At 56.5% G+C, this 13,227-nt stretch overlaps 9 protein-coding genes across 9 annotated transcripts; 6 read left to right on the top strand and 3 right to left on the bottom strand.

Moving 5' to 3' along the window:
- Positions 1 to 23: 23 nt before the first annotated feature.
- OT_ostta07g04100 (Phosphoesterase domain) lies at positions 24 to 1,627 on the top strand (the record flags this gene model as incomplete). The annotated part of the gene is made up of 2 exons (XM_022983886.1): positions 24 to 1,417; positions 1,495 to 1,627. 2 exons carry the CDS (start codon positions 24 to 26, stop codon positions 1,625 to 1,627), a joined length of 1,527 nt encoding a protein of 508 aa, XP_022839508.1.
- A 718-nt stretch (positions 1,628 to 2,345) lies between these two features.
- Positions 2,346 to 3,391, top strand: OT_ostta07g04090 (unnamed product; the record flags this gene model as incomplete). The annotated part of the gene is made up of 2 exons (XM_022983885.1): positions 2,346 to 2,414; positions 2,513 to 3,391. 2 exons carry the CDS (start codon positions 2,346 to 2,348, stop codon positions 3,389 to 3,391), a joined length of 948 nt encoding a protein of 315 aa, XP_022839507.1.
- A 140-nt stretch (positions 3,392 to 3,531) lies between these two features.
- On the bottom strand, positions 3,532 to 4,059 carry OT_ostta07g04080 (Uncharacterised conserved protein UCP037205; the record flags this gene model as incomplete). Its single annotated transcript, XM_003080452.2, has 1 exon — positions 3,532 to 4,059. One exon carries the CDS (start codon positions 4,057 to 4,059, stop codon positions 3,532 to 3,534), a length of 528 nt encoding a protein of 175 aa, XP_003080500.2.
- Positions 4,060 to 4,129: 70 nt separating this feature from the next.
- On the top strand, positions 4,130 to 4,978 carry OT_ostta07g04070 (unnamed product; the record flags this gene model as incomplete). The annotated part of the gene is made up of 1 exon (XM_003080451.2): positions 4,130 to 4,978. One exon carries the CDS (start codon positions 4,130 to 4,132, stop codon positions 4,976 to 4,978), a length of 849 nt encoding a protein of 282 aa, XP_003080499.2.
- A 237-nt stretch (positions 4,979 to 5,215) lies between these two features.
- OT_ostta07g04060 (Histidine phosphatase superfamily, clade-1) lies at positions 5,216 to 6,469 on the top strand (the record flags this gene model as incomplete). Its single annotated transcript, XM_003080450.1, has 1 exon — positions 5,216 to 6,469. One exon carries the CDS (start codon positions 5,216 to 5,218, stop codon positions 6,467 to 6,469), a length of 1,254 nt encoding a protein of 417 aa, XP_003080498.1.
- Positions 6,470 to 6,531: 62 nt separating this feature from the next.
- On the bottom strand, positions 6,532 to 7,290 carry OT_ostta07g04050 (Zinc finger, RanBP2-type; the record flags this gene model as incomplete). The annotated part of the gene is made up of 1 exon (XM_003080449.1): positions 6,532 to 7,290. The coding sequence occupies one exon, from the start codon at positions 7,288 to 7,290 to the stop codon at positions 6,532 to 6,534; it is 759 nt and encodes a 252-aa protein (XP_003080497.1).
- A 148-nt stretch (positions 7,291 to 7,438) lies between these two features.
- OT_ostta07g04040 (Nrap protein) lies at positions 7,439 to 10,812 on the top strand (the record flags this gene model as incomplete). Its single annotated transcript, XM_022983883.1, has 2 exons — positions 7,439 to 7,577; positions 7,838 to 10,812. The coding sequence occupies 2 exons, from the start codon at positions 7,439 to 7,441 to the stop codon at positions 10,810 to 10,812; spliced, it is 3,114 nt and encodes a 1,037-aa protein (XP_022839506.1).
- Positions 10,813 to 10,899: 87 nt separating this feature from the next.
- OT_ostta07g04030 (unnamed product) lies at positions 10,900 to 11,385 on the bottom strand (the record flags this gene model as incomplete). The annotated part of the gene is made up of 1 exon (XM_022983882.1): positions 10,900 to 11,385. One exon carries the CDS (start codon positions 11,383 to 11,385, stop codon positions 10,900 to 10,902), a length of 486 nt encoding a protein of 161 aa, XP_022839505.1.
- A 452-nt stretch (positions 11,386 to 11,837) lies between these two features.
- OT_ostta07g04020 (GTP-binding protein Obg/CgtA) lies at positions 11,838 to 13,208 on the top strand (the record flags this gene model as incomplete). Its single annotated transcript, XM_022983881.1, has 1 exon — positions 11,838 to 13,208. The coding sequence occupies one exon, from the start codon at positions 11,838 to 11,840 to the stop codon at positions 13,206 to 13,208; it is 1,371 nt and encodes a 456-aa protein (XP_022839504.1).
- Positions 13,209 to 13,227: the final 19 nt, after the last annotated feature.

The raw sequence follows: 13,227 nt of genomic DNA, 5'->3' as shown, positions 1-13,227 counted from the left end.
TAATAGATCTATCTCGATTTCGCATGGTGCTTCCGAGCGTTCTGAACGTTGCGTTGCGCTCAACTGCTGGTTCAAACTCGACTAACAACCGAGGTGTCTGCAGTCGGACGCTCGTCTTGATGCGTGAGCGCGGTAAAAAGCCGTCGCTGAAATCAACGAGCGTAAGTGCGTCCTCGCCAAATTCACTCAAGAGTAAACGAGTGAAAGCTTCGGACACGACTGTCAAGTCGTCTAAGTCGAGTGGGGCGTCCAGTCGTTCCTTCGCTCGGTGGAGTTGCTTCGCGCTCGCCCTGGGTTGGATCGGAGTGCTGTACTGGGGAGAGATCCACGTGCACGTTCTCGCGCAGAATCGATGTTCGTGGCCGCCTAAAGAGGGCGGCGCGATGGTGATGGCGACGGCGGACCCCCAGCTAGTGGATGACTACACGTATAGAGAGCTCGGAAAGGAGTCTCTTGCTTTGAGATTCGTCGAGGCTGTGTGCGATGCGTACGTGCGAAGAGCGATGAAAACCGCTTTGGGAAAATTTTCTCCGGATAATGTTGTCTTCCTGGGAGATCTTTTCGGACAGGGCGCTCGCAGGGATGAAAAACGGTGGGAAGAGCTCCGGCGGCGAGTGGACTCTGCGCTCATGTGGCCCAGGAATGGAGAAGACTTCACGTATCGCACAGTGGCTGGGAATCACGACGTAGGATATTCTGAAGTCATTCGCAATCATCCCGCGATGTTGGACCGCTTCGAAAGGTGGTACGGGAAGAGTAACTTTGTCGAACGGATAGGAGGCGTCGACTTCGTCGGAGTCAACTCGATGGTACTTGATGGCCGAGGGTCGGAGACAGACAACACGTGGGCTTTCATCGAAGGTCTGAGTCGTGAGCGAGATGAGAGCAAGGAGAACGTACCAAGAGTACTGTTGACGCACTTGCCACTGCCTAATCCAGCACAAACGTGTGGTCCACTTCGGAACTCGGCGGTGATACCAGGCAGAACCATTGGCAGTGATAGAGAAATAGTTTACCAGGACTACCTCTCAGACGAGTCTGCGGGGAGACTGCTGCGTGCGATCGAACCTGAATTAATTCTTTCGGGCCACGACCATGACCAGTGCGAGGTAGTGCACTCGTACGACTCGAAACTGCGAGGTGAGAAGAAGTCTGTGACAGAGGTAACTGTTGGCACGATCAGCGCACTGAATGGAAACGATCGTCCCAGCTACTTGATGTTGAGCGTTTCAGGCAGTGGAAAATCGCAGATGGTCCATCAAAAATTGTGCTTCCTCCCAGAAATCAGGAAAGTGCTAAGAGCCTACTCGCAGATGGCGGTTCTTACCATCCTTATTATTTTATCACCGCCTCTGGGAGAATTAATCACAGCGACGAAAAGATTCGAAGATCGTAGGTCAATCATCCTACATTTGAGGTGAGTACTGCATTCGAAGATTTTTTTCGTTCTCGTTCGTTTTCACGGCGACTGACTGAATTTGGTGACGATTGCAGGCAACTCGTCGTTGGGATGATTAATTTAATTTTCCTTTTAATTGTGGTTGCTGGGGAGTATATTTTGTTTTTGGCACACGACTCAATGATTTTAGGCCGGCTGTTCACGTTCACACGTGCACTCACTGGCTGAGATTAGCAAATGTAACAGTGTAGGTAATACTAACGCGATCGCAGAGTACTGAATTAATTCCGGGTGAGCCATTAATTAATTAATTCACGCGCCACGAAGTGATGCCAACACACCACTTGTTGACGCGCTGCCGCGATACAGAGATATCCGTGCCTTCAGGGTGAACCCATGAGTGTCTTTCCGAGACGCGGATGAGTGTGCGCCACGTTGCGCGCCTTAAAAGCTCATTCCGAAAGCAAGTGTGGCACAATTAATCATACCTGACTTAGCTACTGTCGAGAAACATGACAACGAGCGTCGCATTAAAGAGCTAAATGGCGGCCCACAAACGACAACACTTTATTCCACGGCATCACGCTCATCCGTGTCCAATGTCACTTCGCTCGAGCCTCGTCAAACTCCTCGGCACGGTGGTCTTCGCTGAGATTATTTAATTATTTTATTCTCACGTCCGTTCAGTCAGCTTGGCCGTTCTTTTCACCACGATATGATCATACGAGAGCGCCGCGCCCCTGTTTCAGATCGAATCCTCCATCTCAAATCTTTTTTGAAAATCCCTCTACCGATGCGATCGACCTCGACAAACGCGCGTTGAGTGAGAACTAAATGTGGCGACTGTGAAAAAGTGCTCGAGCCACCGGCTGGAATCTAGAATTCGGGACCGGTGCCTCCTCTCGCCGCTCGCTATCCGCACTCCGAGGAGCGTCCACCACAGACTATGCATCGGGGACGAAGTCGATCGCGAAGACTGATCGCTTGCGTCGCCGCTTGCGGCGTCGCGCTCGCGGTGCGTCGTCGAGTCGGTCTCGTCCCCGAAGCAATTCGATCGATCCAACGCGTTCCGGGTGACGACGTTCTGACCGCGCGCGCGTTAACATGTCGCAGGCCTTGGGCGCGGGCGCCGTTGAGGAATTTGAAGATGAGAAGGATTTGTTAGAGTTTGTCCAGGATTCGCGCACGGAAGCGCTGGCGGTGCTAGGGATGTTCCGCCGAGGCGAAGTTGACAAGGAAGCGATGGAGGCGTTCACTGATGCTGAGCACACATTTCGAGCGTACGGACACGCTGATGTTACGTTCGGGCGAGTGACACGTCTGAAAATGGAGCACAATAAATCTAAGGTGATCGTACCGGCACCGCATTACATGGATAGCGATCACTTGACGGAGATGAGCGCGCAACTTGAGCGCAACGTATCGAACATCGTTCGCTTCGCCTTCTTCACCCTTATCCCCCCTTACGCGAGGTGGCCAGAATTCCCCGACAATAGGGGTACTGTGGACGAGGTTCAACGGGCAAATTTACACGCGAAAAATGACTTGCCAAAGGTGTTTGTCTTCATGCTCAAGGAGTTTGCTGATGACTATGGAGTTCGACTTCACAAAACACTCGAGAAGGTTGGCGAGGCTCTGGCGGGCTACATGGTGCTCATTCACGTCGTTCCGCCGACAACAGATAGCTTAATCTACTTGCGAACCGCCGTTCATCAGGGCGAAGAGCAGCAGTACATGGACGTGCTCGCCGGGGGCAGGCTGGTGATAATTGGCTTCGATCCGATCAGTGGCGAACGTGACGCAGAGGGAAGGATGATTGATAGTTTCAACGAGAAGACGTTGATTACTTTCTGCAACAACTTTCTTGCGATGCTTCCCGAAGACGCACAACAAGGTCGACTGCCGTTCCCTATTAAACGGGCTGACAAGAGGGCGAAGAATACAGTCGGTATGGGTAAATACGCAAAACTGAAAGAGAAGGCTGAATTGTAGGCGCGCGCGCGATCCTTCGTGGATGTGTAAATTAATTGTGATTAGATGGTCTCACGTCTCAAGTACTATTTCATCCCTTTCACGCTAATAAAGCTAGGCTAGTCGCGACCGTATTCGCGCGTTTGCGCAACGTTTGTTACTCACGCTGGGACGGGCTCTATGCCACTTTCACCGCTCTGCTGCGCGCGACGATTTTTCCATAACCCACCGTAACGATAATGTGGATGCTCGGCGTCGCCGTCCACGACGCCGCCGCTGACTTGTACCCAACACTTACCGCAAACCATCCTCCAGCGCTTTGTCGCATCCGTCTGACAACGAATCAGTTCGTTCACCATCTTCTCGCACTCGTCGCACGGCTTTTGACCGCTCGTAGGATCACCGTTAAATTCCAATCTCGCCCGCCTCTCCGCCTTCTGCGCTTTCACCTTGGCCTTGTGTTTCGCTCGCTCGCGCCGCTCCCCGCTCTCGCTCCCGCCGTCGTCTCCCTCGCTCGCTCTCGCCTGCGCGTTCGTCTTCTGCCTCTCGCTCTTCCTCTTCGCGTTGCAGCTCTTCGAGCACGTCGTCACCTCGTCCCAGCAATTCTCCCACTTTTTTCTCCACGTGAACGCTCGCTCGCACACGACGCACGTTTTTTCAGGCAAGTTTTCCTTCTTCACCCCTCGCATCGCGACCGCGCGCACCGCGCGCGTGGACGCTCGACGACGGTGCGACGACCACGACCACGGTGCGCGCGCGATGATGGTCCCGATCACCGCTCTCGCGAGCATACCGCGCCGAGACGCGACGACGGACGCCGTCCCGACCGAGCGCGTCGACGCCGTCTCGACCGTCGCGTCGGTTGACGTCACGCGCGATGTCGAGGGAATTTTCCCGCATTTATTCCCCCGGGAGGGACCGCGCGTGGAGTCAGCACTCGTTGACCGCATCGACGCACCGACCGACGGGCGCGCCGGTCGCGCGCGACGATGGCACAGCCGCGCGCGCGCGACGTGGTCGCTCCTCGGGGCGTGGCCTCGATCGAGCGTTCGCGTGCGTTCGTTCGCGCGCGCGATCGCTCGCGCGATACCTCCGCGGGAGATGCCGGAGACGCCAGGGCGCGAGCGGATGTCGAACGGGACGGGGTGTTCGAACGCACCGGACGCCTCGGAGGAACCGTCGACGAGCGGTCGATCGATCGTGGAGCCGTCGATGCCGACGCCCAAGGCATCGTTGAGAGATACTTTCGGCAGCGGACTCGATCGGGACGATAGCGCGAACGTGTCGCGAATCATCGGGAGACACGGAAGCGCGCGCGGAATCTTGAGCCCGAGCGGGTCGACTCTGGGCAGGAGTTGCGGGCGGTCGCCGAGCGAGGTCGAACGACCCATGGATGGGACGTACGAGCGCACGAAATCAGTTACGTTTGAGGACGATCTTCCGCACGGATTTCCCGAGCGCAAGGCTTCGTTTTCGCGATTTCATTTTGAGGAAGACGACGCGCTCGCGCCGCTCTCCGGCTTTGTCGCCGTCGTCCTCAGCGTCGTGTTCGTCGCGTTATCGTCGCGTCTCATCACCGCCACCTTCGCCGCTTTGGTGAAGGTTTGATTCATTACCGTCCCACCCAGCCTTGCACTAGTCTAAGCGACCGTTCTGCGTCCAAGAACGATCGCCCCTTTGTCCGAGAAACCTTCTCGGGTTGTATTCATTCCTTCTCAGCACCACAGCATTTGGCGCCACGTTTTTCAAAAATCACGCGACGACCGGGGTTTAGGCGTGACAGCTCGACAGAAGATACACCCGGGTGTATCCAAACCGCACTCGTCGACGTCCGCGGCGTTCGACATGCGCGCGTCGTCCGTCTCGCGCGCGTCCTCGACGTCGCGCTGGCGTCTTCGTCGTCCTCACGCGCCTCGGCATCGCGCGTCGGTGCGAGCCGCGTCGTCGACGAGCGCCGAGAGCTCTCGACCGCAATCGCATTCGAGCACGAGACGAGAGATCACGTTCGTTCGACACGGACAATCGACCTGGAACGCGGTGGGGCGAATACAAGGATCGAGTAATTTCAGCTTTCTCACGGACAAGGGAGAGAGCCAGGCGGAGATCACGCGCGGGATCGTGGCAGAGGAGGAGTACGACGCGTGCCTGGCGTCACCGCTCAGACGAGCGAGACAAACCGCGGACGTGGTGTGGGGGAGACGGGACGCGAGCGCGATCAGGGAAGATAGGGATCTCCGAGAGATCGATATGTATGCGTTCGAAGGTTTGTTCAAGGACGAGGGTAAGGCGAAGTTTGGAGACGCGTACGATACGTGGAAAAAGTCACCCCATGAACTCGTCATCGAGGGACACCACCCGGTGCGAGAGCTCTGGGATCGAGCAACGTCAGTGTGGGAGCGATCGCTCTCTGGAAGCGGTGGAGAACAAAAGATACTCGTCGTGGCGCACAACGCGATGAATCAGGCACTGATAGGAAGCGCCCTGGGATTGGGACCAAACTACTTTCGACGTTTGTTACAGAGCAACTGCGCTGTGAGCAAGGTTGTGCTGGATGAAAATTTCGCGCCCAACACGGGGAAAGGGATCGTTTTGGAGTACTTAAACCAAACGCCTGAAGTTCCATTGGGTCAGGATGACAGCGTCACTTTGATTCACTGCCCATCGAGCGTCGAGGACGAGGCAGTTATCACCACGAGCGTCATCAATATGTTGAGGATGATACCTGTGCGGACGCTCATGCACACCAAGGACGGATCTTCGACGCGCTTGGCGGGTGAGATCATCGAAAGGTGTAAAAAAGAATCGAGTGGCGAGTGCCCTTTTGCGGCCATCGCGGTCGAATCCATCGATGAATCTACGAAAGTTCTTGCCGAGACGGCTGGATTCAGCGGTTCGACGTTCATTGTCGCCGACAAGAGCTTCTGTCAAAATTTCATCGCACAGACCTTGGTAATGGAGAGCGGTGAGATGTTCAATTTGTCTCCCGGCGGAATCACCGTATTTGATATGAACGGTGGCCCGAAGAAGGATCCAGTTGCCGTGTGCATCAATCACAGGCTGTATCTGCCAGCCTTCCGCCGGGACTTTAATATCGCGTAATATTCTCAAGCTACTGTGTATTCCTATAATTCGATGTGCTATTTGCTAAGTTCTACTCAGTACTAATCGTCACGGCGCTTCTCTCGTTTCTCCTTCTTCTCTTTCTTCTCCTTCTTGTGCCGCTTTGCGTCCCGTCCGTCGTCCTCAGCCGGGATGGGCAAGCCTTTCACGGCGGCCTCCGCCCGAGCGATCGCGGCCGCCTTGCGAGCCATGAGCTCACGAACCACGCGTGCATCGTCGTCCTCCGCGATCGTCGAGCGCGGTCCTATAGCGTCGACGACGTCGCGACTGTCTTCCACTGAACGCGCTCTGTCGCTCCCCGGCTCCGGCTCCGCCTCGTGTTCCCTCTTCGTCACCGGTCTCGGGGTCCCACACTTGAAGCACGCGTCGCGCCACTTAAAATTATCGCTCCCACACGCGCACTTCCACTCTCTCTCGACCTCTCGTCCCTCTTTTTCCTCTGGATTCTTCGCTCGGTAATCGTCCACGTGCTCCACGCGAATGATCCGTCCGCCCACCGTCGACCCGTTCAGGTTATCCACCGCCAACACCGTCGATCGTTGATCGGCGTAACACACGAACGCGAATCCTCTGGACTTCCCCGTCTCTTCTTCTCGCACCACGTTCACGTCCACGATCTCACCGAACTGGGAGAACACGCACAGGACGTCACCCTCCGTGAGCGCGAACGGGAGTCCACCGGCGTAGACGTACGCGCTGTGCCTGAACTGGTCGTGCCACGACGCCGAGACGTCTCGTCCGCTCGCGACTTCCTCGACGTTGATCTTTTGCGTGCGCTGAATCTGCGTCAACGCGTTCATCGCCACCGCGACGCGCTCGAAGTGCGGGACCGCGCTCGACGCGCGCGAAGCTCGGTGTAAACCCGCGGCGGCGGCGGCGATGCGCATCGACGGGCTCGACGCGCGCACACGGCGACGCGGGTCGGTGCGAGCGTTCGGTGAGACGGAGATGAGGAGCGAAAGCGAACGCGCGTCGACGTCGTACGACGAGACGCTGTCGAGGGAGATCGCGAGCGAGCTACGGTGCTCGACGAGCGCGAGAAGGGAAACTTTTGAGAAAATCAGAGAGGTTGAGCGTTTGCTCAGAGGTGCGCGCGATGGGACGGACGATACCGAGCGAGCGATGTGGAAGAGAACACGTCGACGCTTCGTCTCGTCGACGCTCGAGCGGTCGGTGATGAATCCTAATTAATCTTTGAGAACTGATCATCCCCGTGATGTCTCAATGACAAGCATATGACTGAGACCACTGCGAGCGGAGACGACGACGGATGGACCGAGTAAATGTGTGGACGGGAAGAGAGGACGAGAACTGACGCGCGCGATACCTTTTGTGCTCACGACGCAGGGTTGAAGGAGAAGGACGTCAAAGCGGTCGCGCCGGGATGGTTTTCGATCGAGTGCGAAGAGGGGAAGACGCTGCGGTTCTCGCCGCCGACACGGGTGCGGACGATCGGGAGTCACGCCGAGGGTGGATGCGGTAACGTGCCAATGAATGGCAACGGGAGCATTGTTGTGGACGTTGCATTGGAGATGCCAAAATCATTTTTTCAGGAGAAGGATTACTTGGATCATAGATATCACTTCAAGCGCGCGGTGTATCTGGAAGTGTTGCTCAAGGCGCTATCAAAATCGCAGGAGTGGGCGTGCGAGATCATAGATCAGCACCAAGATCCTAGAAAGCCGTACATCAACATGCATTTTGGGGAGAAGGGTGCGAAGAGATCTTTGCGTCTACTTCTCACGATTGATGCCGAGACTTTTGCGTCTATTCGATTATTGCCGAGCAGGGCAAACTTGCGAAGCCTCGAGTTGAAGGGTGGTGAGCGTCCAGCGAGTCCGCACTACAATCAAACCATAGCCGAGGACATGTATGCGAATGTGCACGCACAGTACTTTGCCGCTGCGTCTGCAAAGGCCAAGTCGTTACCTGTGGCAGTCTTGCTTGTCAAGCGTTGGGCACAGGGTCGACGGCTCATGGACGGCGTTGATGGTGTCAACGGACTTTTCATTTCAATGCTCTTAACTTACATGATGGAGCAGGGCGGACAATTGAGCACTAGTATGGAGGCAAATCAGATGTTTCGCGCTGCCTTGGCTGCGCTCGCTAGTCCTGGCTTCTTCAAAAAGGGGCTATTTGTGTGCGGCAGGCCCGAGGAGGCTGACGAATGGCAAGCCACATTCCCTCATGTCTTCCTTGGTCCATGCGGTCGCGTGAACTTCATGGCCCGAATGTCTCCGAGCGCAGTGGCAGAGCTGATCCATGAAGCGACACTTTCGTCCGCCGAGTTGAAAAAATCCAATCACTCCGCATTCAGCGACGTCTTACTTGGCCAGTTTCCTGCCGCGGTTCGTTACGATTTACACATTCATGTGGATGTGAACGTTTCCGAGCTCGGTGCGGCATCTGAGCGAGACTTGAACGCCAGGCGTACCGTTGAGGTGGACGCGGCAAAAATCGTCTCACGCGCTCTGAGTGATCGTGCGAAACTGGTGCGAGCGGTTGAAGTATCGAATTCGAGCGTCAACGTGATCGGCAGTCAGACATGCACCTTGTGGATTGGCGTCGTTTTAGATCCAGAAAACGCCCTGCGGCTGGTCGACGTCGGGCCTAGTTCGTCCGACGATAGAGAAGCGAAAGAGTTCCGTGCATTCTGGGGAGACAGATCCGAGCTTCGTCGTTTTAAAGATGGAAGAATCTGCGAGTCTGTTGTTTGGGACGCTGTTCCCCCATTGTCTCGTCATCACATTCCGGCGATGGCGGCTGAGCAAGCGCTCAAGCGCAACATGACTGGTATTGACGGTATTGAATGGAGCTCTAAAATTTTCGACGAACCCGTAAGCAAGATTGCGAGCGCTAGCGAAGGCACCACTTCCGCAGGTTTGCTCCAGACGTTGGACCGATTGGCAAAGCGCATGCGGGATCTGAAGGAAATGCCTCTCAAGGTGAACAACGTCCAACCGCTGAGCGGAGCTTTTCGTGGCACAGATCCGTGCCCGCCAAAGCCGCATCCGTTGGCGCACGGTGCTGGTATCGGTCTCGGCATGGGCGACGATGACATCCCTGCGTGTCCGAAAACTCTCGACATCATGGTTTCTTTGGAGGGGAGCGGCCGTTGGCCTGATGATCCAGTTGCGATCGAGAAGACGAAGGCAATGATGGCCGTGCAGCTCGCTGAATCACTGCGAAAGAGCTACGCCATGCCGAGCATTGTCGCCGAAGAAGCTGTTGACATTTTATTCGAGGGCTATGCGTTCCGCGTGCACGTGAGCGCTTCGGCTGGCGGGCCACACGTCAAAGACATGGAAGAAAATATTCTTCAGCGAGCGGCGCACGCGGGATTGATCGCATCGGTTGCGGCAAGGTTCCCAATGTACGGTGCCGCGACGCAGCTTGTCAATCGTTGGGCTGCTTCGCACATGTTTTCGCCGCATCTTTCGGATGAAGCCATCGAGGCACTCGTGGCGCTACTCTTCATCAATCCAGGTGCACTGTCTCCGCCGATGTCTCGTGAAGTTGCGTTTATTCGATTCTTAAATTTGATATCGTCGCACATGTGGTACGACCCGGTGGTTTTGGATCCGGAGAGTGTCCTGAGCATTGCCGAGGTCGAAGGTATTGATAGACAAGCCAAGGACGCGCCGGCGATGTGCATCGTCACTCCGCATGATAAAAGCGGTTCGCGTCTCACGATGAACAAACCCAGCGCGGTTGTTCTCAAGAGACTTGAATCCATCGCAGCTCGCGCGACCTCTGAGATGCAAGCCGTGCTCGAGGGTACTTCTACGCACTCAATGTTTGAGACAGAGTGCTGGGAGCGCTTCTTCAAACCGTCTCTCAGCGGTTTTGACGCCGCTTTCATACTTCGACGTACAGCACTTCCGTTTCCGAAGGAAGCATTGTTCCCAAGCAAACGCTTGTACAAGCGTATGCGGACGCAGTTCGAGAATGAGATGAGCGTTGTCGACGAGGACGAGGACGAGACGCTCGCACAGAGCATCAAGCTTGCCAAAATCCCTCGGAAACTCCTTGCTAAGGGTCCGGACAAGGCGCGCGAGGCGTTGTTGGTGGGATTTGATTCCACCGGCTGCTTTATAAGTGCCGCCGAGCGCCGACTCGGCGGAACCGCTCTTCTGTTCGTTGACAAGTACGGCGGGGACGTCGTCGGCGTTGCGTTCAAACCGAAAGCCGTGCATATCGACGCTGCGCTTCCGGAATCCGTGTCGTGGTTGCCCAATCCCGCCCCCCCCTCTCGAGAGGACGTTATCGAAGAGATTGCCGTCGGCGTCGGCGCAGACTTCGTTGAAAAAGTCCTCACCTAGACTTAGTATCTCCTAGAAAAGCTGTAGTGAAAGTTGAGCGTTTCACAAAAATTACGTGGTCGACATTACAACGTGACAATAGTACTTTCAGAACGGTCTTGTTTGTCCCGCGCCGCGAACATTCGAGGCACCATACAACTCTTTGCAGGCGTGATACCTTGCCGTCTCCGCCTTCTTCGCTGTTGCGACGTCCTTGTGCTTGTAAACGTGGCTGATGTTTACGACACGATTTTGTTGACATATCCTGGACGCCGCCGCGTTACCACTCTCTTGGTCGCTGATCCTCTGCAACAAATTGGTCTTCGAGTGGGCCATGCCGATGTACTTTTTCCCATTCGACAGATTCGCCGTGTACGTGTACGCAGGGCCTTTCGCGACGATTGATTTCGGTTTGAACGACGAGCGATGGGTGGTCTTCGAGTGGGCCATGCCGATGTACTTTTTCCCATTCGACAGATTCGCCGTGTACGTGTACGCAGGGCCTTTCGCGACGGTTAATTTCGGTTTGAACGACGAGCGATGGGTGGCATACGAGCGGTTGCCTCCCCCGCGGTGCGCGTGTCCTCGAGCCATCGCGCGCGTTGAAGTGCCCACTTTGGATCGTCCCGGAGACGCCGTGACGACGACCGCGATCGCGCCCATAAGTGTGATTAAAACTTTTATCCATCGCCAATCATTCTTAAATCCACATCACGTCCCCGTATTAAACCATGATTCTTCCGGGGCCGGTCGGGAGGCCGGCTCCACGGTTTTATCCAATATGATGAGTCGGTTAAGTCGATGATGATCATCGAGACGTTAGCCCCCGCCAAATACCTTGTTACTTTGCGAGGCGTCAACCAGCTCTGACCCCTTTTCTTCGTATTGACGAAGACGGAACCGCCGTGCACGGGAAGATGAAGACGTCGTTCGGACGCGTCGTTCGCGCGACGGATGCGTCGCGCGCGCATTCGTTCGCGCGCGTCCCGTCGGTCCGTCGCGTCGCGTCTCGCTCGTCCCTGGACGTCCGAGTGCGAGTGACGACGATGCGCGCGTCAATGCGCGCGTTGACGTCGTGCGCGGCGTCGTCGAGCGGACGCGGGGGGGGTCGCGGGGCGTCAAAGGGTGGGCGACGCCCGAGCGGCGGACGCGGCGGCGGCGGACGCGGCGGCGGTGTCGACGGACGACGCTCGGGGAAGAAGGAATCGGACGCTCGGGCGATCGGGGAGAAGGAGAAGCACTTGTACTTCGACGAAGCCGCGATCGTGGTCGTCGGCGGCGCCGGTGGAGACGGTGAGGGGTGGACGGGACAGGCGAAGCCAAAGGTTGTGAAGAACTTCAAGTATCAGTGGGGACGAAACCTGAAGAAATATATTGAGCTCCCGGCGGCAGAACCGGCGGATGGTGGACGTGGGGGGAACGTGTACTTGAGGGTCGATCGCACGTGCGACTCGTTGTTACACTTGCACGAGCGCAAGACGTGGCGGGCGAAGAAGGGGTATCACGGGAGCGCGGCGGATTACGCTGCTGGCGGACGGGAGCGCCATCGCGTGGCGCCTGATCAGGAGCACATGTACATTCCGGTACCCCCGGGGACGGTGGTGCGAAGAAAACGCACGGGTGAACTTTTAGGAGACATGACCAAGCACGGTCAGACGCTCCTCGTCGCCGAGGGTGGGGGTGGTGGTTTCGCCGCGCGCCGGCAGCAAAAGCAGGTGAACCGTCGCCGAAACGCCAAGGCAGAGGACTTCGAGGCGTCTGACATCGCCATCGACACCGCTTCTCTCGTAAGCTCGGCGGGAGAAGCTGGGGAAGAGCTTTCAATCGAGTTGCTCATGCGCGTCGTCGCCGATTGCGGCCTCGTTGGTTTACCCAATGTTGGGAAGTCCTCGCTGCTGAAAGCCGTCACCAGGGCGTCGCCGGAAATCGCAAACTACGCCTTCACGACTCTCATGCCGAATCTCGGCGTCATAAAGACCGAAGACGACCTCGCACCGACGGGTGAGTCTTCGACGGTCATGGCAGATCTTCCGGGCTTGATTCAGGGCGCTCACAAGGGCTTGGGATTGGGTCGAGCCTTCTTGCGACACTTGCGAAGGACGCGAGCGATGGTTTGCGTTGTGGACGCCTCGGGACAGGACCCTCTGAACGATTACGTCGTGGTGCGTCAAGAGCTGAAACTGTACAACCCCGAGTACGTGCAACGACCGCACATTCTCGTACTCAATAAGATGGACATCGAGTGGGCCGCTCTGCGTACTGATGAACTCATGCAAGGCGTCGAGGCTCTCAATGAGGATATGATTGGCGTCCCTCCCGTGGCGGTTCTCCCCATTAGCGCGAAAGAAGGCACAGGCGTGCCGGAATTCATGGAGGCTCTAGAACAGCTCATGAAAGAAGAGGACGCTCGTCGGTAGGAATACGATAGAACGCGAA

This window comes from Ostreococcus tauri (assembly GCF_000214015.3).
Source record: "Ostreococcus tauri WGS project CAID00000000 data, contig chromosome 07, whole genome shotgun sequence".
In the NCBI taxonomy this organism is placed as follows: domain Eukaryota; kingdom Viridiplantae; phylum Chlorophyta; class Mamiellophyceae; order Mamiellales; family Bathycoccaceae; genus Ostreococcus; species Ostreococcus tauri.
The sequence above is the reverse complement of the archived record's forward strand: the minus strand, read 5'-3'. Positions and strand labels throughout refer to the sequence as shown.